The 25,204-nt window shown below is 35.6% G+C and overlaps 1 protein-coding gene across 9 annotated transcripts in view; it reads right to left on the bottom strand.

Moving 5' to 3' along the window:
- CCSER2 (coiled-coil serine rich protein 2) overlaps positions 1-25,204 on the bottom strand; it is a 178,846-nt gene that overhangs the window by 50,167 nt on the left and 103,475 nt on the right. For 8 of the 9 annotated variants that reach the window (XM_066243980.1, XM_066243982.1, XM_066243988.1 and 5 more), the window contains one exon: positions 7,184-7,267. In XM_066243980.1, the coding sequence (XP_066100077.1) occupies positions 7,184-7,267 (84 nt within the window). Of the gene's footprint in view, positions 1-7,183; positions 7,268-24,640; positions 24,886-25,204 lie in introns of those variants that run through there. The other variant, XM_066243985.1, reaches the window with a different exon arrangement.

Raw genomic sequence — 25,204 nt, 5'->3', positions numbered from 1 at the left:
TTCCCAAGCCTGTGGAAAGAACTAAAGTCTCAAATTCAAGAAGCAAACAGAACTCTGAGTTTTCTTAACCCCAACAAACCTACTCCAAGGAACATCATAATGAAACTGGCACAAACCAACAATGAAGAAAAAATTCTCAAGGCAACCAGGGAAAAGAAGAATACAACATATAAAGGAAGGCCCATTAGATTATCATCATATTTCTCAACAGAAACTCTACAAGCTAGAAGAGAGTGGACCCCAATATTTAAAGTCCTGAAAGAGAAGAACTTTCAGCCATGAATACTATACCCATCAAACCTATCCTTCAAATACAAAGGAGAAACAAAAATATTCACAGATACAGAAAAGATGAGGGAATTTATGATCAAAAAACCCCCACTCCAGGAATTACTAAAGGGGGTTTTCCAACCAGATACAAAGAACAAAACAAAACAAAACTACAAGTAAAAGCTCCACCAAGAACACAATAAAACCAAATTTAAACTCTGACAACAACAAAAAAGGGGGGGGGGAGGACGGAGATTAACAGTAGCAAAGGACCATGGAGTGCAAAAGTACTCACAAGATAGTGCACTATAATGAAAAGAGTAGGAACCCTTTTCATTACTTAATGGTAACCACCCTTTAAAAAACCACCACAGAAGCACATGATTTTAAAAAGATGGCAACAGAGAAAAGATGTATGGAATACAACCAAACAAAAACAAAGGATAGAAAAACGAAACAGAAGAATCAAACAAGACACAAAACTAACAGAAAACAATGTATAAAATGGCAATAGGGAACTCACAAGTGTTAATAATTACACAAAATGTAAACGGATTAAACTCACCAATAAAAAGGCACAGAGCCCTGGCCGATTGGCTCAGTGGTAGAGTGTCGGCCTGGCATGCAGAGGTCCCGGGTTCAATTCCTGGCCAGGGCACACAGGAGAAGCGCCCATCTGCTTCTCCACCCTTCCCCCTCTCCTTCCTCTCTATCTCTCTTTCCCTCCCATAGCCAAGGCTCCATTGGAGCAAAGAAGGTCCGGTCGCTGGGGATGGCTCTGTGGCCTCTGCCTCAGGTGCTAGAGTGGCTCTGGTCACGACATAGCGATGCCCCTGACAGGCAGAGTGTTGCCCCCTGCTGGGCGTGCCAGGTGGATCCCAGTCAGGCGCATGCGAGAGTCTGTCTGACTGTCTCTCCCCAGTTCCAGCTTCAGAAAAATGGAAAAAAAAAAAAAAGGTACAGAGTAGCAGAATGGATTAAAAAAGAAAGTCCAATTGTATGCTGCCTACAAGAAACTCATCTAAGCAACAAAGATAAAAACAAATTCAAAGTGAAAGGCTGGAAAACAATACTCCAAGCAAATAACATCCAAAACAAAGCAAGCGTAGCAATACTCATATCTGATAATGCTGACTACAACAGCAAAAGTACTCAGAGACAAAAATGGTCATTTCATAATGATTAAGGGGACGCTGAATCAAGAAGACATAACAATTCTTAATATATATGCATCAAACCATGGAGCACCAAAATATATAAGACAACTACTTATTGACCTTAAAACAAAAACTGACAAAAATACAATCATACTTGGAGACCTCAATACACCGCTGACTGCTCTACATCGGTCATCCAAACAGAGAATCAATAAAAATATATTGGCCTTAAACAAAACACTAGAGCACCTGGATATGATAGACATCTACAGGACATTTCATCCCAACGTGACAGTGTATACATTTTTCTCCAGTGTACATGGATCATTCTCAAGAATTGACCATATGTTGGGCCACAAAAATTACATCAGCAAATGCAAAAACATCGAAGTTGTATGAAGCATATTTTCTGATCATAAAGCCTTGAAACTAGAATTCAACTGCAAAAAAGAGGAAAAAAACCCACAAAAATGTGGAAACTAAACAACATACTTTTTAAAAATGAATGGGTCAAAGAAATAAGCGCAGAGATCAAAAGATATATACAGACAAATGAAAATGACTACGATACATCAGAATCTATGGGATGCAGCAAAAACAGTGATAAGAGAGAAGTTCATATCACTTCAGGCATATATGAACAAACAAGAGAGAGCCAAAGTGAACCACTTAACTTCACACCTTAAGGAACTGGAAAAAGAACAAAGAGAACCCAACCCAGCTGAATAAAGGAGATAATAAAAATCAGAGCAGAAATAAATGAAATAGAGAACAGAAAAACTATAGAAAAAATTAATAGAACAAGGAGCTGGTTCTTTGAAAAGATCAACAAAATTGACAAACCCTTGGCAAGACTTACCAAGGAAAAAAGAGAAAGGACTCATATAAACAAAATCCAAAATGAAAGAGGAGAAATCACCACAGACACCGTAGATATACAAAGAATTATTGTAGAATACTATGAAAAACTTTATGCCACTAAATTCAACAACCTAGAAGAAATGGATAAATTCCTAGAACAATACAACCTTCCTAGATTGAGGCAAGAAGCAGCAGAAAGCCTAAACAGACCAATTAGCAGGGAAGAAATAGAAAAAACTATTAAAAACCTCCCCAAAAATAAAAGTCCAGGCCCAGACGGTTATACTAGTGAATTCTATCAAACATTCAAAGAAGACTTGGTTCCTATTCTACTCAAAGTCTTCCAAAAAATTGAAGAAGAAGCAATACTTCCAAACACATTTTATGAGGCCAACATAACCCTCATACTGAACCCGGCAAAGGACAGCACAAAAAAAGAAAACTACAGACCAATATCTCTAATGAATACAGATGCTAAAATACTAAACAAAATACTAGCAAATTGAATACAACAACATATTAAAAAAATAATACATCATGATCAAGTGAGATTCATCCCAGAATCTCAAGGATGGTTCAACATACGTAAAACGGTTAACGTAAATACCATATCAACAAAACAAAGAACAAAAACCACATGATCTTATCAATAGATGCAGAAAAAGCATTCGATAAAATACAACACAATTTTATGTTTAAGACTCTCAACAAAATGGGTATAGAAGGAAAATATCTCAACATGATAAAGGCCATATATGATAAACCATAAGCTAACATATTAAATGGTACAAAACTGAAGGCTTTCCCCCTTACATCAGGAACAAGACAGGGTTGTCCACTCTCTCCACTTTTATTTAATGTGGTACTAGAGGCTCTAGCCAGAGCAATCAGACAAGACAAAGAAATAAAAGGCATCCATATCGGAAAAGAAGAGGTAAAGGTATCACTTTTTGCAAATGATATGATCTTATACATCAAAAACCCCAAAGAATACACAAAAAGATTACTAGAAACAAGAAGCCAATACAGTAAGGTAGCAGGATACAAAATTAACATACAAAAGTCCTTACATAGCCTTTCTATATGCCAACAATGAAACATTTGAGAACAAAGAATACACAAAAAGATTACTAGAAACAAGAAGCGAATACAGTAAGGTAGCAGGATACAAAAGTCCATACATAACCTTTCTATATGCCAACAATGAAACATTTGAGAACGGACTCTAAAAAGTAATCGCCTTCATGATTGCAACAAAAAAAATACCTAGGAATAAACATAGCAAAGAATGTAAAGGACTTACATAATGAAAACTACAAACCATTCTTAAGGGAAATCAAAAAAGATACAATGAGACGGAAGAATATTCCTTGTTCTTGGATAGGAAGAATAAATATAATCAAGATGGCCATATTACCCAAAGCAATATACAGATTTAATGCAATTCCCATCAAAATTCCAATGACATTTTTTAAAGAAATGAAACAAAAAAAATCATCAGATTTATATGGAACTATAAAAAACCCTGAATAGCCAAAGCAATCCTAAAGAAAAAGAATGAAACTAGGGGCATTACAATACCTGACTTCAAACTATATTATAAGGCCATAACAATCAAAACAGCATGGTATTGGCAGAAAAATAGATACTCAGACCAATGGAACAGAATAGAAAATACAGAAATAAAACCACATACATATGGTCAAATAATTATCTATAAAGGGGTCAACAACACACAATGGAGAAAAGAAAGCCTCTTCAACAAATGGTGCTGGGAAAACTGGAAAGCCACATGCAAAATAATGAAACTCGACTACAGTTTGTCCCCTATTACTAAAATTAATTCAAAATGGATCAAAGACCTAAGTATAAGATCTGAAACAATAAAGTACATAGAAGAACACATAGGTTCTAAACTCATGGACCTTGGTTTTAAAGAGCATTTTATGAATTTGACTCCAAAGGCAAGGGAAGTGAAGGCAAAAATAAATGAATGGGACTACATCAGACTAAGAAGTTTTTGTTCAGCAAGAGAAACTGACAACAAAATAGACAGCCAACTAAATGGGAAATGATATTTTCACACAACAGCTCAGATAAGGACCTAATATCCAAAATATACAAAGAACTCATAAAACTCAACAAAAAACAAACAAACAATCCAATAAAAAAATGGGAAGAGGACATGAACAGACACTTCTCCCAGGAAGAAATACAAATGGCCAATAGATATATGAAAAGATGCTCATCTTCATTAGTTATTAGAGAAATGCAAATCAAAACTGCAATGAGATACCACCTCACACCTGTTAGATTAGCTATTATTAACAAGACAGGTAATAGCAAATGTTGGAGAGGCTGTAGAGAAAAAGGAACTCATTCACTGTTGGTGGGAATTTAAAGTAGTACAACCATTATGGAAGAAAGTATGTTGGTTCCTCAAAAAACTGAAAATAGAACTACCTTATGACCCAGCAATCCCTCTACTGGGTATATACCCCAAAACTCAGAAACATTGATACGTAAAGACACATGCAGCCCCATGTTCATTGCAGCATTGTTCACAGTGGCCAAGACATGGAAACAACCAAAAAGCCCTTCAATAGAAGACTGGATAAAGAAGATATGGCACATATACACTATGGAATACTACTCAGCCATAAGAAATGATGACATCGGATCATTTACAACAAAATGGTGGGATCTTGATAACATTATACGGAGTGAAATAAGTAAATCAGAAAAAAACAAGAACTGCATTATTCCATACGTAGGTGGGACATAAAAACGAGACTAAGAGACATTGACAAGAGTGTGGTGGTTAAGGTGGCAGGGGGGAGGGGGAGGGGCACAAAGAAAACTAGATAGAAGGTGATGGAGGACAATCTGACTTTGGGTGATGGGTATGCAACATAATTGATCAACAAGATAACCTGGACATGTTTTCTTTGAACATATGTACCCTGATTTATTGATGTCACCCTAATAAAATTAATAAAAATAAATAAATAAATAAATAAATACTTTGTAATATGTCTACTGTGTAATATTCAATATATAAACAAGTAGGAAAGGAACAGTGGGGAAAAATGAAGATACTTTTGTAAAATAGTAGGATTAAATTTTTTTCTTTAAAAAATATTATTTTACTCGTAAAAAACTTTCCACAAAAAAGTTCAGGAAAAAGTCAAATTGTTTTTAAATTTGTCAGTCACAAAACTTTAAAAAACTGAAAAGATAATCAGAGATCGTGTAAGTCAATGGTTCTCAATGGATGTGTATGTAAGTCTTTTTGTTTCTTTTCTTTTTAAAGACATGTTTGGCTGCAGACTGGCTGATTTGGAGTATTATTACATTCACAATATGATGGAAGCACAGAGGTGGGAAAGAATTTTGTGTAAGGGCCAGCAGGTAACATGTTGAAAATCCATGATTAGATAACCAGATGTGACCACTATATTCTATATTCTATATTCTTTTGATCTTGATTATTTTATATAGAGTCCTGTTCCCAGTAAGTCACTCTATATCCTCTGAGAAATTACGCTTCTTTGACCCCTAAGAGCAGGCTTGGTCACTAACCTTTTAAAGTAACATGCTACATCCAAACAAAACCCACAGGTGGTTCTGCCAGTGCTTCCTTCCCTCGGGTACAAAAACACTGTGTCCCAGGGATGGGCTGGCTGATCCTTCAGCCTGGACCTCAGAAAGAAGTCACATGAAACAGAGACCCAATATGTTACACATTAAGAAATAACTGGAGAGAAATAAACTTTTTTATTGTAAAGCTCCGATATTTCCAGGTTGTTTGTTACTGCAGATGACTAGCAAACATCCACAAACATACCCTGAAAATAGAATGTAAAAGCAAAAAAATGAATAAATCAAGAATTAAATAAATCAAGATTACTTGTTTGTACTTAAGAAATATATGCTTCACCTGACCAGGTGGTGGCACAGTGGACAGAACATTGGACTGGGATGCAGAAGACCCAAGTTCGAAACACTAAGGTTGATGGCTTGAACGTGGGCTCATCCAGCTTGAGTCGGCTCACCAGCATGAACGCGGGGTTGATGGTTTGAGCCTGGGATCATAGACATGACCCTATAGTCACTGGCTTGAAGCCCAAGGTTGCTGGCTTGAGCCCAAGGTTGCTAGCTTGAGCAAGGGGTCACTCATTCTGCTATAGCCCCCCGGTCAAGGCACATATGAGAAAGCAATCAATGAACAACTAAGGAAGAATTGATGCTTCTGATCTCTCTCCCTTCCTGTCTGTCTGTTCCTATCTGTCCCTCTCTCTCTCTAACAAAAAAATAAAAAAAAATATATATATATACTTATATATATATATGCTTCAAAAGTAGTTGTGAAAGACAAGCGTTCTTCAATTAAATATAAACCTAAAGATGAGAATTATAAAAAAGTACTTTCACTCACTAAAATATACCTGCATTCTATAAGATAAATCAATCTCTTTTTCAGTATTTCTTCAATGTATTGATATGTGATATGATATATGAGAAATACCTATTAACCATTTAAATTTTTATTGGTAGCCATTTTAAAAACTGTTACTCATAAAAAAATCTTTAATTTAATTATTTGTAAAAAATTATATATTATTATTACTGGCACAGGCCAAGAATAATAATAATAATAATAATAATAATATAACAAATGATTATCCAACTGAAAAAATAAATTCAAATTAAAGCCCCACAGGGACATCATTTTAAATTAATAAGGTAGCAAAAGTTAAAAGCAAACCTGTTAAAACTCAAGACAGCAAAGCTAAAAGTTTTAAAACATTTATTAGTAAACATTTTAATTCTTATTGTTAAAACTTCAGAAATAAAAGAATTTTGAAAAACTCAGCATGACTACCTAATCATACCTTATATATTTGATCAGCGTCTTCCGGCTCTGGACTAGATGGCAATGACAGCTGGGCATCATGCAGTGACCCGCTTCCATCATGCTGTTGGGAAGAAGAGAAAGAAAGTGTGAGATTGATACAATAACTACAGGCATTCAGTTCAACCTGTGCTCACCCCAGACCAAATGCTAGCATGGCGAAGAATAGAAAATAAGATTTTAGAAACCTGTCTTCTCTATGAAAAAAGAGAGCTAGGGCAAGAAAAAATTGTGGAAATAAATAACACACTACATGAGTGGGTGAAGCAGAAAACCACTGAGACTTTTTTAGGGTGGGAAAATATAAGAACTTTTCTAAAAACTTTTTAAAGATTCTCTTAGCTACAAAAAATGTAAAATAAAAGTTAAATTAAATCTGCTTTGGTTTAACTGTGGTGTTTAGGGTATAGAGGAGACAGAAGCCGTAATATTAAGTAACTCAGCAAGGGTTGGCCACAAAAATAATTTGATTAAAAATACTAGACATGTGATTATAAATTTTGCATCTTACATTAAGTCTTAGAACAGGCAAAACTAATTTATGGTGTTAGAATCAGAAGAACAGAGGTTGACTTGGGGGAAGAGGTTATTAATTGGGAGGGAGCATTAAGAAACCTACTAGGATGATGGAAATGTTCTGTCTTGACTATACGGTGGTTACATTGGTACATACAAATGCAAGTTCACTTAAGATTGGCACATATGAAGCAGTTTACTGGATGTATGCTATACTTCAATTAAAAAGAGTTGAAAAAAAATAAACTTTTTTGTCCTTAAACACAATAAAGAAAACAACAGGACAATATTAAGTCCTCTCCTTTGCCAAACTGATTTGGGAACAACCAGCTAAGACATGGCATGTTCAGTGATTCACAGACAACCTTGAGAAAGCTGAATGAACCAGTGAAGAGTATACCTGGGGTGATGGTAAGGGACTGAGCCTCTGACCAAGGCAGTACAACTCTGGTTTGGCACCTGTTTGTTCAAATGGTATCCAGCTGCCTTGGGAAACCTACCAAGTCAAGTTGTCAACCTTCAAGTAGCAATACCGTATCAATCATTCTTCAACATGTCTGTCCTAAAGGGACTCTTCTAGACCAGTGGTTCCCAATCCCTGGGCCGCAAACTGGTACTGGTCCGTGGGCCATTTGGTACCAGTACGCAGAAAAAGAATAAATAACTTACATTATTTCTGTTTTCTTTATATTTAAAGTCTGAATGATGTTTTATTTTTTAAAAAGGACCAGATTCCCTCTCTTACATCCATCTAAGACTCAATCTTGACACTTGTCTCGGTCACGTGATACATTTATCCATCCCACCCTAAAGGCTGGTCTGTGAAAATATTTTCTAACATAAAAGCAGTCCATGGCCCAAAAAAGGTTGGGGACCACTGGTCTAGACCATGGAAGTCTTGCACTGAAACCATAGTGCTAAGATAGAAGACATAAGCATGTAGGTCCCTTTGTTTGTCATTTATTGTGCTGTACACCTACTAAAATGTCTAGGGATGGGACCTAGGAATGTGAATTTAGAAACTTCAATAGGTAATACTGATTGACAGTGAAGAAGAAGAATTTGCCAAATTTCCAGCATAGGTAAATTACATTTTTAATGGTGATGTCATAGGGGCATGCAGAATTTGACTTGACAGAGGACGTGATGACCTATTGAGTAACTAATGTTCTCAGAACACCACCTTAAAAATGCTTTAAAAAAAAAAATTTTACAAGACTCATGTCAGTAAAAATTTCAGCTCTGTTGTAAATGGCTTGACATATAAAGCCAGGGCCAGGCCCAAGCCCACATACAAGTATATATTTGAGAAAAGAAGGACTATAACATTTGACTTATTGCCAAATATCTATAAAATCTTTCTGCCCACTGGAAAGCAGGAACCTCAAGGGATGAGAGACACACAAGCACACAGCACTTTGCCGTGGACCTGGGGGTGGTTGTGGGAAAGATGCAGTGGAACAGGAAATATAAAACATCAGCTTTCAGGGAGAACAAACAAGAAATGGAGCCCAGGGATAACGACAACACCAGCAAGATGGCAAAGTACCAGGAGCAGAGGAAAGTGACTCCAGAAAGTTGTATGTAAATTTCTAGCTTCATTCTAAGCAGTGCTTGCTTAGATCTTATTCTAAATAGCATATCAAAGACTCTAAGAAATAAACTAAGACCCCTGCCCAGAGCCCAAACTAGCCTCTGCAAGGTGTATACTCAGACTAGATCTGAAGACTATGGCAAAGATTTTGAAAACAGAAATGATGTTAAAAACCACAATCTCATGCTGGCTATTTGGAACTTGCAGGCTCAACCCAACCAAACCATTTTCCTGATTAAAAAAAAAAATCAATATTCGCCACAACATTTAAACAAGATCAAGAACCAAAATTACTCAACATATAAACAAGGAAAGTCTCAATTCATACAGGAAGACAATCAACCAATATTAATGCCAAAATAACACAAAGTTGGAATTAATTGAAGAGAATTTAATAGTGCTATTACAAAAATTAGAAGGGCGAACTCTTGAAGGAAATGTAAAGAGAAAGAAAAATAAAGTCTCAGTAAAGAAATACAAATGGAAATTTTAGAACTGAAAAGATTTAATAACCAAAAATTTTAAATATACTGATGAACTAAGGACCACTGTACGAGATGATAGAGTGAACTTGAATGTAGATCAACAGAAATCATTCAATTTAAACACTAGAAAGAAAAAGATTGGTAGGAAAAAAAACCATAAACAAACAAATATCCCAGAAACAGAGCTTGCTAAGAGAAATGTATTTGAAGAAATAATAAATTTACAAACCTTAAGTTTGGTGAAAGACATAAACTTTCATATTACATATAAGCTCAATCTAAAAGAATAGAAAATAGACAAGTGTGTTCTCTAAAATAAGGGAATTTCTCTGGAAATCAACAACAGAAGGATAACGTTCAAACACGTGGAGGGTAAACAAGAAACTTCTAAATCATCCCTGGAGCAAAAGAAGAAGGCTCAAGGTAAACTTAAATATATTTTGAATTGAAGAAAAATGAACACATAACAAAATCTGTGGAATGCATGAGGTGTTTATATCAAAACAAATGTTTCATCCCAAGTGCCCATCAGTAGATGAGTGGATAAAAAAAGTGTGGTACATTTATACAGTGGAATACTACACAGCCATAAAAAAGAAGGAAGTCTAACCTCTTCCAACAGCATGGGTGGCCCTGGACAGCATTATATTAAATTAAATAAGACAGTCAGAGAAAGACAAGTATCATATGATTTCACTTATATGTGGAATTTAATCAACAAAATGAACTAACAAGCAAAATAGAGACTGACTCATACATACAGAGCAGGCTGACAGCTGGGGTTGGGGGCTGGGTGAAGGGGGTGGAGGGATTGAGCAAGAAAGGACAAAAAGAAAAATACCCATGAACACAACAGTGCAGGAATTGTGGAGAGAGGAGGTGGAAGAATGCATTGGGAGGATAAATGATAAAAACAAAGACTTGACTGAAGGGGGGTGAACACAATACAGTGTACAGAGATGTGTTAGAGTTGGGCACCTGAAACCTGTTAACTAGTATAACCCCAATAAATTCAATTAAGAAGAAAAAGAAAACAAAGGTTGACAATCAACCCAGGACAAGCAGGAAAAAAAAAGAAGTAGAAATTAATGAAATTGAAAATCAAGAAATGAGAAATAAATAAAAGCAAAAACAGGTTTTATGACAATTGCAAAGCCTCTAGCAAAGTTGCCAAAGAGCAAAAGAGCATAAATCAAACACTTACCAGGACAAAGAAGACATAATTTGGGAATGAAAGCAGGACATCATTACGATGTCTCAAGCATTAAAAGCAAGTAAGTCAAGACTACTAGGGACCCTAATGCCACAAATTTGACAACTTATACAAAATTAAGAAATCCTTCAAAAACCACAAGTTATCTAAACTCACCCAAAATGAAACATCCTGAGTAGATCTATGATTATTAGTTAAATGGATTCATAGTTTAAACCTTTCATAAAAAAAAATAATAAAGGCCAGATATTTTCCGGGAAAATTCTTCCAAAACTTAATAGAATAGTATCAATTCTACATAATCTTAGAGAAAACAAATCAAATTAATTAAATTATAAATGTAATAATCAAATCCATGAATGAAACCAGCATTTCCCTGATACCAAAGACAGTGTAGCAAGACTATAGATCAATATCCCTCATGGACAAAGACACAAAAGTCCTTCACACAATATCTGTGAACCAAATTCAATAATATATAAAAAGGAAAAAGCATGAACAAGCAGGGTTGATGCTGGGAATGTAAAGCTCGTTTAATAGTCAAAAAATAATGTGACCTACCTTTATCAATAGATAATATCGATCTGATTATCCCAATAGGTACAAAGTTTCAGACAAAATTCAACATCTGTTCATGATAAAAACTCAGCAGCCAAGTAGAAAGAAAAGGGAACTTGCTCACCCGGACGAAAGCCATCTAAAATACCCTACATTTAACATCATATTTAACAATAAAAGACTGAATGTTATACCTCTAAAAACAGAAACAAGGCACATTCACTATTGTACTGGAGTTTCTACTCACTGCAATAAACTGAGAAAACTTTTTTAAAAAGAAAGACAAGTAGGAAAGGAAGAAATAAAACTATCCCCTGTCAAATGATACGGCTTTTGGTGTAAAAAGTATCAAAGTATCTACAAATTCTACTAAGACTAACACATGACTTACGAAAGTCACAAGCTACAAGGTCAATATGCAAAAATCTACTATTTATATGGCAAAATACAACTGAAAATAGATTATACACATTTTATTCAAACAATCACAAGAAAAATCATAAGAATTGACCGCACTCTATGTCAGAAGTTTTACAAACTATCATCAGTCCATTGGACAAATCCAGCCCGCTGCCTATTGTTATTATAATTCATGAACTAAGACTGGTTTTTATATTTTTAATGATTGCATTTGAAATGATTTTATAAATAGCCACATAAAAAAACTCAATTTTGCCTTGTTCCTGAAAAAGCTAAAATATTTATTATGTGGCCCTCTACTCTCTAAAAAAAAGATTTTTGTTCTTTGTTTTCCCTGCTTTAGGACACAAAGAATATATCAACACATAGCAAAGAATTTATATCAATTGATATTATTCCTTATTATTAATGTGCTAAGATTAGAAATCAATTAAAAGTGAAAGACCCATACACAAAACCAGTATTTTTGAAAACTGAAAAATAATATTCTTAATAAAATAGTTATAATAGTTATTTAAAAATTTATACTAGTTATTAATGTTTAAATTATTGCTATACCTCAAAATTTTAAAGAAACGTAATTTTTTAACAGTCTAGCAGTCTAGACTTAGATCAAAAAGATAAAAGCTATTATTTCCATCAAAGCACAAGAGCTTAAAGATCAGGTATAGAACCCCTAACTGAACCAATTTGTTATGTCTAACTGCCCACCACAAATTAATAACATCATCTCTCCTCCAAATAATTTTGACATAAACCGATGGTAGTACTCTCTATTAAACCTCCATTAAGATGAAAAAGAGTCCAAGCCAAACTTCGGAAACAATTTGAGAAAAGCTTCTTTAAGCGTTACGGGGGGCGGGGGTCAGGGAGGTAGAGAGACACCTTAAAATGAACAGAAAACATAATTTTTAAAATGTCTGAATAACAATAATGCTTTCAATGTTCATGCTTCATGTTACACATACTAAGGAGCTAGCATTTATTAACCACTGCTGGGCACTGTTTTAAGCATTTTGTACAATCAATGCAAAAATAACACAAACTACAACACATCACTGCATAAAATATGAGCAATTTGCAGTTACCTTATTGTCCAAATATCCTGGGCTGTATTACCTACACGAGTGACATGCCTCAGCAGTTTCTTTGAGTTGTGATTAGGAATTCTGAACTCTAAATGCAGGTAACCTTTAGTTAATTAACTCTTGTGTTGTAGTATTTTATTAAAGACGGAAAAGATCAATCAGCCTTCCTCTATTCTTAAGAGCATTAGAGGACTACTGCCAGTAAACTATGTCATTTTTTTGACACAGCATAGAGGTATACTTTTGTTCTAATAGCATAATTCTTCTACATATTAACTTGCTGGAAACCCTAAAACAAACTCCACCTTACCCAAATGGTTCTTCCAGGAGTTTGCAAAAACTGGGATTTTCCTACAAGTTCCAGAGAAGCTACAATGGACATGAATACTTGAAATGACTTACAAAAAAAAATTGGCAGCATTGGCCAACCTCTGTTGACAAGCATCACCAGTGATGTCAACAAAGCCATCTGTGTTTCAGATATGCAAAGAAACAATCACAAGAGGCATCTTAGGAAAGGGATTAGAGGATAAGGAAAGATTATTTTTTCACTATCTTTTAAAAAAGTCACTTTTTTAAAAACAAAAGTATATGGATGAAAAATCCTATCATATCACACAGACTCTAGAATGTGCACTGAGAATAATTTTAAGTAATGCTGTAAAATTCACTGATGGGATTTAAAAATCTAAGAATTCAAGCTACAGTAGGGAGGCTTTAAAAAATACAGACTCAAAAAGCCTGCTTTTAAATAAGTTCTTCAGAGATGAGGAGATCGTAACAGGCAGTTGGGACAAATTTTTAAAACAGAAAAATCACCAGGCATTCAAATTGACTAGAATGTTGTTATATATGTACAGACCTATAATAGTTTAAGCAAATATTAATTACAAATTTCTTTTGTTTAGATTTTTAAATTATATCTAATATTTAATTTGTACATACATGAATCAGACATCACTTTTCAAAGGTTTCTTTTGACACTTAAAAATATTTGAAATTTCTTTGAATTTAATAAAATTTCTAACATTTAATAAATTATTCAAAACAAGAGTAGAGAATATAACAAACATACATATGTGAAAAGCTTTCAGATTTAGAATGAGTGGAAATAGTGAGAAATTTAGAAATAGACATAAAACTAATTAAAACATTTTGCCATGATGAATCAAAATGGGACATTCAAACTTTTGAGGAGAGTATAAACAGCTTTGAGGAGTTGTAAGAGGGTACTAAATAATAAAACATTAAATGACTAACTCTGGGACTTCATCACAATATACATATCATAAAGGTTAAAGTTCATAAAGTAAAGTTTAGTATTTATAAAGGAAGATACTTTACAAATGCATATATTTCCTTTGTTTACTTTTCACTTCAGTTAGGCTTATCTGTGTTTAAAGACAACCTCTAATAACTGATCATGTCTCTTCCATTTATAGTAAATAAAGCTCCTTTGTATTAATATTTTTACTTGCCACAATGATATCTAGTGTCACTTAAATATCTTTCAGCCAGTCACTTTTCTTTAAATTTTATAGTATAACAAGATTACCACTATAGTAATAATTCATGCCATGTTTTTACTGTAACTCCAAGTGTATTCTTTACATATTGACATTTACATTATTTTCTTGATGAATATTTACTTCTGTGTGAAATTAGGTATGCTTTTATTTCAAAATTTCTTGATAAAATTATTGACTACCATAAAAAAAATAAAAATATTCACTCTTCAAACACCTGATTTTATTATAGTATAAAACAAGAAACTATTAAATAATGGCTCCTATATTGAGTTTTTTTCAACATTTACATTAAAACCCTTCTAAATCCAACTGTTTTTCAGTAGATACTTCAGCACATACTTTGGATTTTCTATCCTCTCCTACTGCTGCTCTACATTCTGTGTCTATCTCATACCCTGCTCTAAAGGGTCCTCTTCCTTTTCTTTTTGTCCTAATGTGTACATATCATAGTCTTGGGTATTATTAATTCTGAAGTCATAATGATGAATCCTGAAAATAAAACCATTGTGATTTCAGCTGAAATTGTATTATGTCTATAAATAACACTGGAAAGAACTATAGGTTCCAGTCATACACACAGATGCTATCTTATCTTTGTCCTTTGTAACACATCAGTCTTATAATTATTTAACATCCAAATGTCCTCCTAGACATAATGTTCAAGGATTAAATTAATCTTTATAATGTATAGTCTTTCTATAGAATGTTAGCATTTTCTTTAAATCTTTTGTACAAAGTTTTGAAGGGATTTTTTTTATATAAAACATCACACAAAATGGCAACGGAGAAGGCAGACACAGACTCCCAGCTCACACCACCAAACTGGATTACAAATTAATTTAGGAACAATCTGCGTGAAAACCAACTTTGGGTTAAAAGAACAGGTCTCAAAAACTAAGGAGCACCTGACCAAGTAGACAGAGCATCGGACTGAGATGCAGAGAACCCGAGGCTCATCTGGTTTGAGCAAAGCTTACCAGCTTGAACCCAGGGTCACTGGCTTAAGCAAGGGGTTACTTGGTCTGTTGTAGCCCCACAGTCAAGGCACATATGAGAAAGCAATCAATTAACTAAGATGTTGCAACAAAAAAACTAATGATTGATACTTCTCAACTTTCTTCGTTCCTGTCTGCCCCTCTCTCTGACTCTCACTCTGTCTCTGTAAAAAGAAAAAAAAACAACTAAGGAGCAAAGAAGAAGCCACACAGAGCCTGGTAGGGAGCATTGAGGCACGGTTGGTCTCCCCTGCTTCCAGAAAGGAAGGTGGGGTAAGACTGAGAGCCCAGAAGAGCTCTCATTACAAGGAGAAGAGAAGAAAATATTGCTCACAGCCACTTGCCTGGGGACCTGGGAACGAGGTGTGCTAAGAGGACTGGCTTGTCTTCCAAAAGGAAAGTGGGGAGGGAGAGACAGACGGTGACAGAAAGAGGAATGCATGAGATGACCTGAGAAGCTGATTCATCCAGTGCAGAGGCGGTCATAGCTGGGGAAGGGGTTGAACCTGCAACAAAGCACAAGCCTAAAGTGGTTCCGGGTGACCAACCTCCAGAAAGTTCTCCAGCTCCAATCAGAGCAACAAGGTATAGCTAAAAACATAAAGTGGGGAGGAGGGGCAGTAACTAAGGTCTCCATGGAGATCTGAGATACATCTCCCCCTACTGAAATGGAAAAAGCACCCTGCCACCAGAGAGAAGCTGGCAGATCGGCCTTCAGAGTCTCAGGTTACACCCACTGCATTCTGGGATACAGCTTCAAATAAGGCCCCTGCTGAGATCAGTAAAAAAAACTACCACTGAGTTAAAAAAACTGAGAAGAAAACAAACAAATCAAGATTTCAAAGAGGCTCTACAAGGTAAGGGGATCACAGCTGGAAGAAGCCTACAAGTCATAGAGAATAATGGATAGGCAGAGAAGCATAAGTCACATGCTTCTACAAGATAAATCCTCTGATAAAGTCTTGAACAAATTGAAAGTAATCAAATTACCAGATGCAGAGTATAAAATAATGATTTTTAGGATGCTTAAAGATCTCAAAGCTACACTAGATGGATTTAATAAACATTTCAGTAAAGAAATTGAAAGCATCAAAAAGGACACGAAAATCATAAAGAAGGACCAGACAGAAATGACAAACACAGTATCAGAAATGAAGACTATACTGGAAGGAATTAAAATCAGGCTGGATTAAGCAGAGGATCGAATCAGCGACTTAGAAGATAAGATAAGTGAAAGCACGGAAGCTGAGCAGTAAAAAGAAAAGAGACTGAAAAAATCTGAGGAAAATCTGAGAGAGATCTGTAACAACCTCAAGAGAAACAACAGTCTCATCATAGGGGTTGCTGAAGAAGAAGAGAAAGAACAAGGGTTAGAGACCTTGTTCAATGAAATCATACCTGAAAAGTTCCCTAAATTGATGCAGAAAAAAGTCACACAAGTTCAAGAAGCACACAATTCCATTAAAGAGAAACCAAAAAAAACTACACCAAGACACATAATAATTAAAATAGCAAAGCTAAGAGATAAAGAAAAAATATTAAAAGCAGCTAGAGAAAAAAAAAGGCTATATCACCTACAACAGAACCCCCATAAGGATGACATACGACTTCTCAACAGAAACACTTGAGGCCAGAAGGGAATGGCAAGACATAGTCAAAGTAATGCAGAACAAGAGCCTACAACCAAGACTTCTTTACCCAGCAAGGCTATCCTTTAAAATTGAAGGAGAAATAAAAAGTTACCCAAACAAAAAAAACTCAAGGAATCATTACAACCAAATCAATGCTGCAAGAAATGTTAAGGGGCCTGTTGTACTCAGAACAAAGGGGTAAAGCATATAGTAAAAGAAGAATATAACTTTAAAGAATAAAATGGCAATAAACACTTACATATCAATAACAACCTTAAATGTAACCATTTACATTTAATCCATTTAAATGCTCAAATCAAAAGACATAGGGTAGCTAACTGGATAAGAAAACCAGACTCGTACATATGCTGTCTACAGGAGACACACCTCAAAACAAAAGATACACATAGATAAAAAGTAAAAGGATGGAAAAAATATTTCATGCAAATGGAAATGAAAAAAAAGCTAGGGTAGCAATACTTATATCTGACAAAATAGACTTTAAAACAAAGACTACAGTAAGGGATAAAGAAGCTCACTATAGGAAGAGATAACCATTATAAATATCTATGCACCTAATATAGGAGCACCTAAATATATAAAGCATATTTTGATGAACATAAAGGTAGAGATCATCAGCAATACTATAATAGTAGGGGATTTCAATACCCCACTAACATCAATGGATAGATCCTTAAGAAAAAAAATTAACGAAGAAAGAGCAGAATTAAGGGAAACACTAGATCGATTGGATATAATAGATATCTTCAGAACCTACTACCTTAAAGCAGCAGAATATACATTCTTTTCAAGTGCTCATGGTACATGCTCTAGGATAGACCACATATTAGGGCATAATGAGTCTCAACAAATTTAAGAAGATTGAAACCATATCAAGCATCTTCTCTGACCACAATGGCATGAAAATAGATATAACTAAATAGGAAAACTGAAAAACACTCAAACACTTTGAAACTAAACAGCATGTTATTAAACAACAACAGCGTCAACAATGAGATCAAGGAAGAAATAAAAAATTTCCTTGAAACAAAAGAAAATGAGCATAAAATAACTCAAAACCTGTGGGACACAGTAAAAGCAGTCCTGAGAGGGAAGTTCATAGCATTATATGCATACCTTAAGAAGCTAGAAAAAGCTCAAGACAACAACTTAATCCTGCAACTAAAAGAACTAGAAAAAGAACAGCAGGTAAAGCCTAGAGGAAGTAGAAGGAAGGAAATAATAAAGATAAAAGCAGAAATAAATGATATAGAGACTAAAAAACAATAGAGAGGATCAATGAAACAAAAACTGGTTCTTTGAAAAAGTAAAAAAGATCAATGAACCCTTAGCCAGCATCACCAAGAAAAAAAGAGAAAGGACTCAAATAAATAAAATTAGAAATGAGAGTGGAAAAGTAACAACAGACACAGCAGAAATACAAAGGATTGTAAGAAAATATTATGAAGAACTGAATGCCAAAAAATTAGACAACCTAGGTGAAATGAACAAAATCCTTGAAAAATGTAATCTTTCAAAAATCAATCTGGAAGAACCAGAACACCTAAATACACCGATTACAACGATTGAGATCGAAACAGTTATCAATAAACTCCCAACAAACAAAAGCCCGGGGTCAGATGGCTTCACAGGTGAATTCTACCAAACATTCAAATAAGAACTAACTCCTATCCATCTCAAACTATTTCAAAAAATTCAAGGAAGGAAAAACTTCCAAGCTCCTTTTATGAAGAAAGCATAATTCTGATTCCAAAATCAGGCAAAGACAACAAAAAGAAAGAAAATTATAGGCCAATATCCCTGATGGATTTAGATGCTAAAATTCTCAACAAAATATTAGCAAACCGGATAGAGCAAAACATGAAAAAAATCATACACCATGATCAAGTGGGATTTATTCTTGGGAGGCAAGGCTGATACAATATTTGCACATCAATCAATGTGATTCAAACAAAAGGAAGGACAAAAACCACATGATAATATCAATACATGCAGAAAAAGCATTCAATAAAATCCAGCACCCATATGATCAAAACTCTCAGCAAAGTGGGAATATAGGGAACATACCTCAACATGATAAAGGCCATCTATGACAAACCCACAGCCAACATCATACTCAATGGGGAAAAATTAAAAGCAATCCCCTTAAGATCAGGAACAAGGCAAGAGTGTCCCCTTTCACCCTTCTTATTCAACATAGTTCTGGAAGTCCTAGCCACAGCAATCAGACAACAAGAAGAAATAAATAGAAGGCATCCAAATTGGAAAAGACGATGTAAAACTATCATCATTTGCTGATGATATGATACTATTCCTAGAAAACCGTAAAGTCTCAGTTAAAAAAACTACTGGACCTGATAAGTGAATTCAGCAAGGTGGCAGGTTATAAAATCAATACTCAGAAATCAGAGGAAATTTTATAAACCAACAATGATCTGTCTGAAAGAGAAATTAAGAAAATAATCCCCTTCACTATTGCAACAAAAAAAATAAAAGTACTCAGGAGTAAATTTAACCAAGGAGGTTAAAGATTGTACTCGGAAAATTATAAAACATTGATAAAAGAAATCAAGGAAGATACAAACAAGTGGAAGCATATATCGTGTTCATGGCTAGGAAGAACAAACATCATTAAAATGTCCATATACCCAAAGCAATTTATAAATTCAATGCAATTACTATTAAAATATCAAGGACATACATCAAAGATATAGAACAAATATTCCAAAAATTCATATGAAACCAGAAAAGAACACGAATAGCCTCAGCAATCTTGAAAATGAAGAATAAAGTGGGTGGTATCACACTTTCGGACATCAAGTTATACTACAAGGCCATTGTACTCAAAACAGCCTGGTTATGGCAAAAGAGCAGGCATACAGATCAATGAAACAGAACAGAGAACCTAAAAATAAACCTGCACCTCTATGAACAACTGATATTTGACAAGGGTAGTGATAGCATACAATGAAGTAAAGACAGTCTCTTTAACAAATGGTGTTGGGAAAATTGGACAGCTACCTGCAAAAAAACAAAACAAACAAACAACTACACCACCAACTCACACCATTCACAAAAATAAACTCAAAATGGATAGAAGACTTAAATGTAAGCCATAAAACCATAAGCATCCTAGAGGAAAACATAGGCAATAAGCTCTCCGACATCACTCGCAGCAATATATTTGCTGATTTATCTCCACGTGCAAGGGAAATAAAGGACAGGATAAACAAATGGGACTATATCAAACAAAAAAGCTTTTGCATGGCCCTGGCCGGTTGGCTCAGCGGTAAAGCGTCGGCCTGGCATGCGGGGGACCCGGGTTTGATTCCCGGCCAGGGCACACAGGAGAAGCGCCCATTTGCTTCTCCACCCCCCCACTCCTTCCTCTCTGTCTCTCTCTTCCCCTCCTGCAGCCAAGGCTCCATTGGAGCAAAGATGGCCCGGGCGCTGGGGATGGCTGCTTGGCCTCTGCCCCAGGCGCTAGAATGGCTCTGGTCGCGGCAGAGCGACACCCCAGAGGGGCAAGAGCATCACCCCCTGGTGGGCAGAGCGTTGCCGGGTGGATCCCGGTCGGGCGAATGCAGGAGTCTGTCTGACTGTCTCTCCCTGTTTCCAGCTTCAGAAAAATACAAAAAAAATAAAAATTAAAAAATTAAAATAAAATAAAAAAAAGCTTTTGCATAGCTAAAGACAATATAAACAAAATAAAAAGGCAAACCACACAATGGGAAAACATATTCGACAATATGTCTGATAAGGGGTTAATAACCAAAATTTATAAAGAACTTGTAAAACTCAATACCAGGAAGACAAAGAATCCAATCAAAAAAATGGGCAAAGAGATGAACAGACACTTCTCCAAAGAGGACATACAGATGGCCAATAGGCATATGAAAAAATGCTCAACATCACTAATCATTAGAGAAATAAAAATTAGAACCACAATGAGATATCATCTCACACCAGTCAGAATGGCGCTCATCATCAAAACAACACAGAATAAGTGTTGGCGAGGATGTGGAGAAAAGGGAACCCTCCTGCACTGCTGGTGGGAATGCAGACTGGTACAACCACTGTGGAGAACAGTATGGAGATTCCTCAAAAAATTAAAAATTGAACTGCCTTTTGACCCAGCCATCGCACTTTTAGGAATATACCCCAAGAATTCCATAGCAGCTTGAAAGGGAGAAATGCACCCCCATGTTTATGGCAGCATTGTTTACAATAGCCAAGACCTGGAAACAGCTCAAGTGTCCGTTAGTGGACGACTGGATTAAAAAGTAGTGGTACATATACACAATGGAATACTATGGGGCCATGAAAAAGGAAATATTATTTTTTGCGATAACATGGATGGAACTAGAAACTATTATGTTAAGTGAAATAAGTCAGGCAGAGAAAGAAAATATCATATGACCTCACTCATTTGAGAAATCCAACGAATAATATGAACTGAGGAGTGGAATAGAGACAGAGGCAGGATCAAGGATGCAGAAGGAAAGCAGACAGAGGGAAAGGGGATGATAGGATAATAAGATGGGACGAGAGCATTAAAGCAAATCCTGGAGGGAAGGGGGGAGGGTGTTACGGGGAGGGAGATGGGGGATGTACTGGGGAACATGGGTGACATTAGAACCTATGTAAACACAATAAATTAATTTTAAAAATGCTGGCCCTGGCTGGTTTGCTCAGTGGTAGAGCGTCGGCCTGGCATGTAGAAGTCCTGGGTTTGATTCCCGGGCAGAGCACACAGGAGAAGCGCCCATCTGCTTCTCCACCCCTCCTCCTCTCCTTCCTCTCTGTCTCTCTCTTCCCCTCCCGCAGCTGAGGCTCCATTGGAGCAAAGATGGCCCGGGCGCTGGGTATGGCTGCTTGGCCTCTGCCCCAGGCGCTAGAGTGGCTCTGGTCGCGGCAGAGCAACGCCCCGGAGGGGCAGAGCATCGCCCCCTGGTGGGCAGAGCGTCGCCCCCTGGTGGGCGTGCCGGGTGGATCCAGGTCGGGCACATGCGGGAATCTGTCTGACTGTCTCCGTTTCTAGCTTCAGAAAAATACAAAAAAAAAAAGGAACAAAAATAATAAATTAAATAAAATATCCAAATGTATCTAGCAAATGTATCAATAATTCAATTTTTATTGATCCAGTCATTACTGAATTATTTCTAATTTAAATCTATGATTTATTATCCTTGGAATCTTGAGTACTGTTACTGTTAATCTACAACTACAGGTTTTTCTTCTTTTTTTCTTTTTTTAGACCATAACCCACAATAAAAAATACATTGTATAGTACAACTAAGTACACACATACAAAAACACACACATACACATACATACATATATACTGCTCACAAAAATTAGTGGATATTTTATCACTTCATATTCATTTTGAAATATCCCCTAATATTTATAAATAGTATACATAAACATGAACGTGTGTGTTTATATCTGAATAAAGATGGATGGATAGATGGATGGTAGATAAGATATATAAATATCACATTAAAAAGCAGTTTCACAAAAATGTATCTGGTCTTATTACATATGAAACCCCCTGATAGTTTCTACACAACTCTACTTTATTAGGAAAAAATTATAGTTACCATGGACAGAATTTATTTCAAAACCCACTAACCAGTTATAATATAAAGTTCTAAAATAACACATCATCAGCCTGACCAGGCGGTGGCGCAGTGGATAGAGCGTCGGACTGGGCTGCGGAGGACCCAGGTTCGAGACCCTGAGGTTGCCAGCTTGAGCGTGGGCTCATCTGGTTTGAGCAAAATCCCACCAGCTTGAACCCAAGGTCGCTGGCTCCAGCAAGGGGTTACTCAGTCTGCTGAAGGCCCGCGGTCAAGGCACATATGAGAAAGCAATCAATGAATAACTAAGGTGTTGCAACGCGCAATGAAAAACTAATGATTGATGCTTCTCATCTCTCTCCGTTCCTGTCTGTCCCTGTCTATCCCTCTCTCTGACTCACTCTCTGTCTCTGTAAAAAAAAAAAAATTAAAATAACACATCAGGTATAGAAGAATTGTATCCTCTTTATCTTCATTACTTTATAATCCTTGGTACTCAGTAAGTGCTTAATGAATTATACTGAATGATAGAATAAAAATAACTAAATGAATGTTAAAGTAATTAAAATTAGCTTTTGGGAAACTATATAAAATTGTGAACAATGCAAGCAATTAAAACCCTTGACCTTCACATATTTATCACTGTTGTTATTAGTTAGTATATAATAGTTATCACTTTTGTTATTACTGTTAGTAATAACAGTTAATATATCATAAATTGCTTTCTATGCACCAGACACTATGCTTAGAACTTCCTCTGGATTTCCTCATGCATTATTCACTACAGTCCTGAGAAAGAAGCTATATAATCTCCATGTCTTTTATTTAAAAAGTTAGGCATAAAAAGTAAGTTTCAGTATTTTGTCCAAGATCACACAACAAACAAGTGAAAAAACTGGTCTTAATTCAAATTCTGATTTTTTTAAATTATTCTTATTAACTTTCAATATTAATATCTAGAGATTCAGTACTGTCCAATTATCCCACAACTAAAAACAACTCAAATATCCATCAACAGATAAGTGGATAAAAATATAATTCCATGTACAATGGAATGTTATTCAGCAATAAGGAATGAACTGATACTTACAAAAACATTAATATCAAAATCATTATGGTGAGTGAAAGAATACAGAAACAAAAAGAATATACAGCAAATGGTCTAGTTCAGATAACATTCTAGAAAAGACAAAAGTTTAGGAACAGAAAGTAGAGCAACAGTGGCCTGGACCAGGTGTGGGAGAGGACTGACCACAAACGGACATGGGAGAACTTCAGCAGCTCTGGGAAAATTCTGTATCTTGATCGTGGTGGTGGTGGTTACACACTGCATTTATTCATCAAAACTCAAAGTGTACACTTACGAATGGGAACACTATATGTGAATATAAAATCTACCTTAAAAAAGTTGATAATTTTTTTTATTTGCTTCTTCTTCCTTTTCATTTCCCTTTTCCTTCCTGAACAAGCCATTAGATGAGACAGAGAGATAGGTGTCCACCCCAAAAATCAGCCCAGCATGGAGTTTAGTATGCAACTGGGTGACCTTGAGAAATGCAATTAAATCTTGGCACCTTACTTTTCTGATAATTAAACTAGGATTACTGCTGTCCTCTCTATCCTAAGCATTGCTGTGATTTAGACAATACTACTATGAAGTAACCTGAACTGTGTACTGTGTATAACAAAAACAAAACACAAATCAAGCACAAAATATAATAAAAATTTTAACTACATCTACTGAAAAAAATAGATCACAGGCCAAATACAAGGGTTTATAATTTGAAATTTTTATTTGTGTAAAGTGAGAATTTTGTTCAAGGGGACTCTTACATACAGAGGCCTATTTAATAAAATAAAGATTCCATTGCCAGGTTTGAAGGGTGATGGAAAGGAGAGTGCTGGAGTGTGCCTTCATCTTCTCCTCTCCCTGCTGTTCCCCTCGGTATCTTCTATCATGTCACTGTGTGCAGGTCTCAGTCACACAGACTGGAGTAAAACATCCTGGTTTTATCAATTATTAGCTTTCTGAGCCTCAGCTTCTTTAACTCTGAAAGGAAGCCAGTACACCTACTTTTCAAGAACTAGAGATAATATATATTACAGAACCTAGAACAATGCATACCAGCTACGCAATGTATGACCACTATGTAAGTTTTACATACACAACTCTGTAAGACAGATGCATGAAAAACAGCAATAAAATTAAACTATTTTCAAAACAGTTAAATTTAATAACTTTATTCTGAAACCTGGATGTTGGCAACCGCCTTCTAAGTATTATGATTTAAGCCATTCCCTCTGCTAGTCATTTTCCACAAATCCCTTCAAGTACAATTTTTAAAATATCAATTTGGCCAGTACGACCA

Source organism: Saccopteryx bilineata, chromosome 9 (assembly GCF_036850765.1).
Source record: "Saccopteryx bilineata isolate mSacBil1 chromosome 9, mSacBil1_pri_phased_curated, whole genome shotgun sequence".
NCBI classification, from domain to species: Eukaryota; Metazoa; Chordata; class Mammalia; order Chiroptera; family Emballonuridae; genus Saccopteryx; species Saccopteryx bilineata.
Note: the sequence above shows the minus strand (reverse complement) of the source record. Positions and strands in the feature narration are given on the sequence as shown.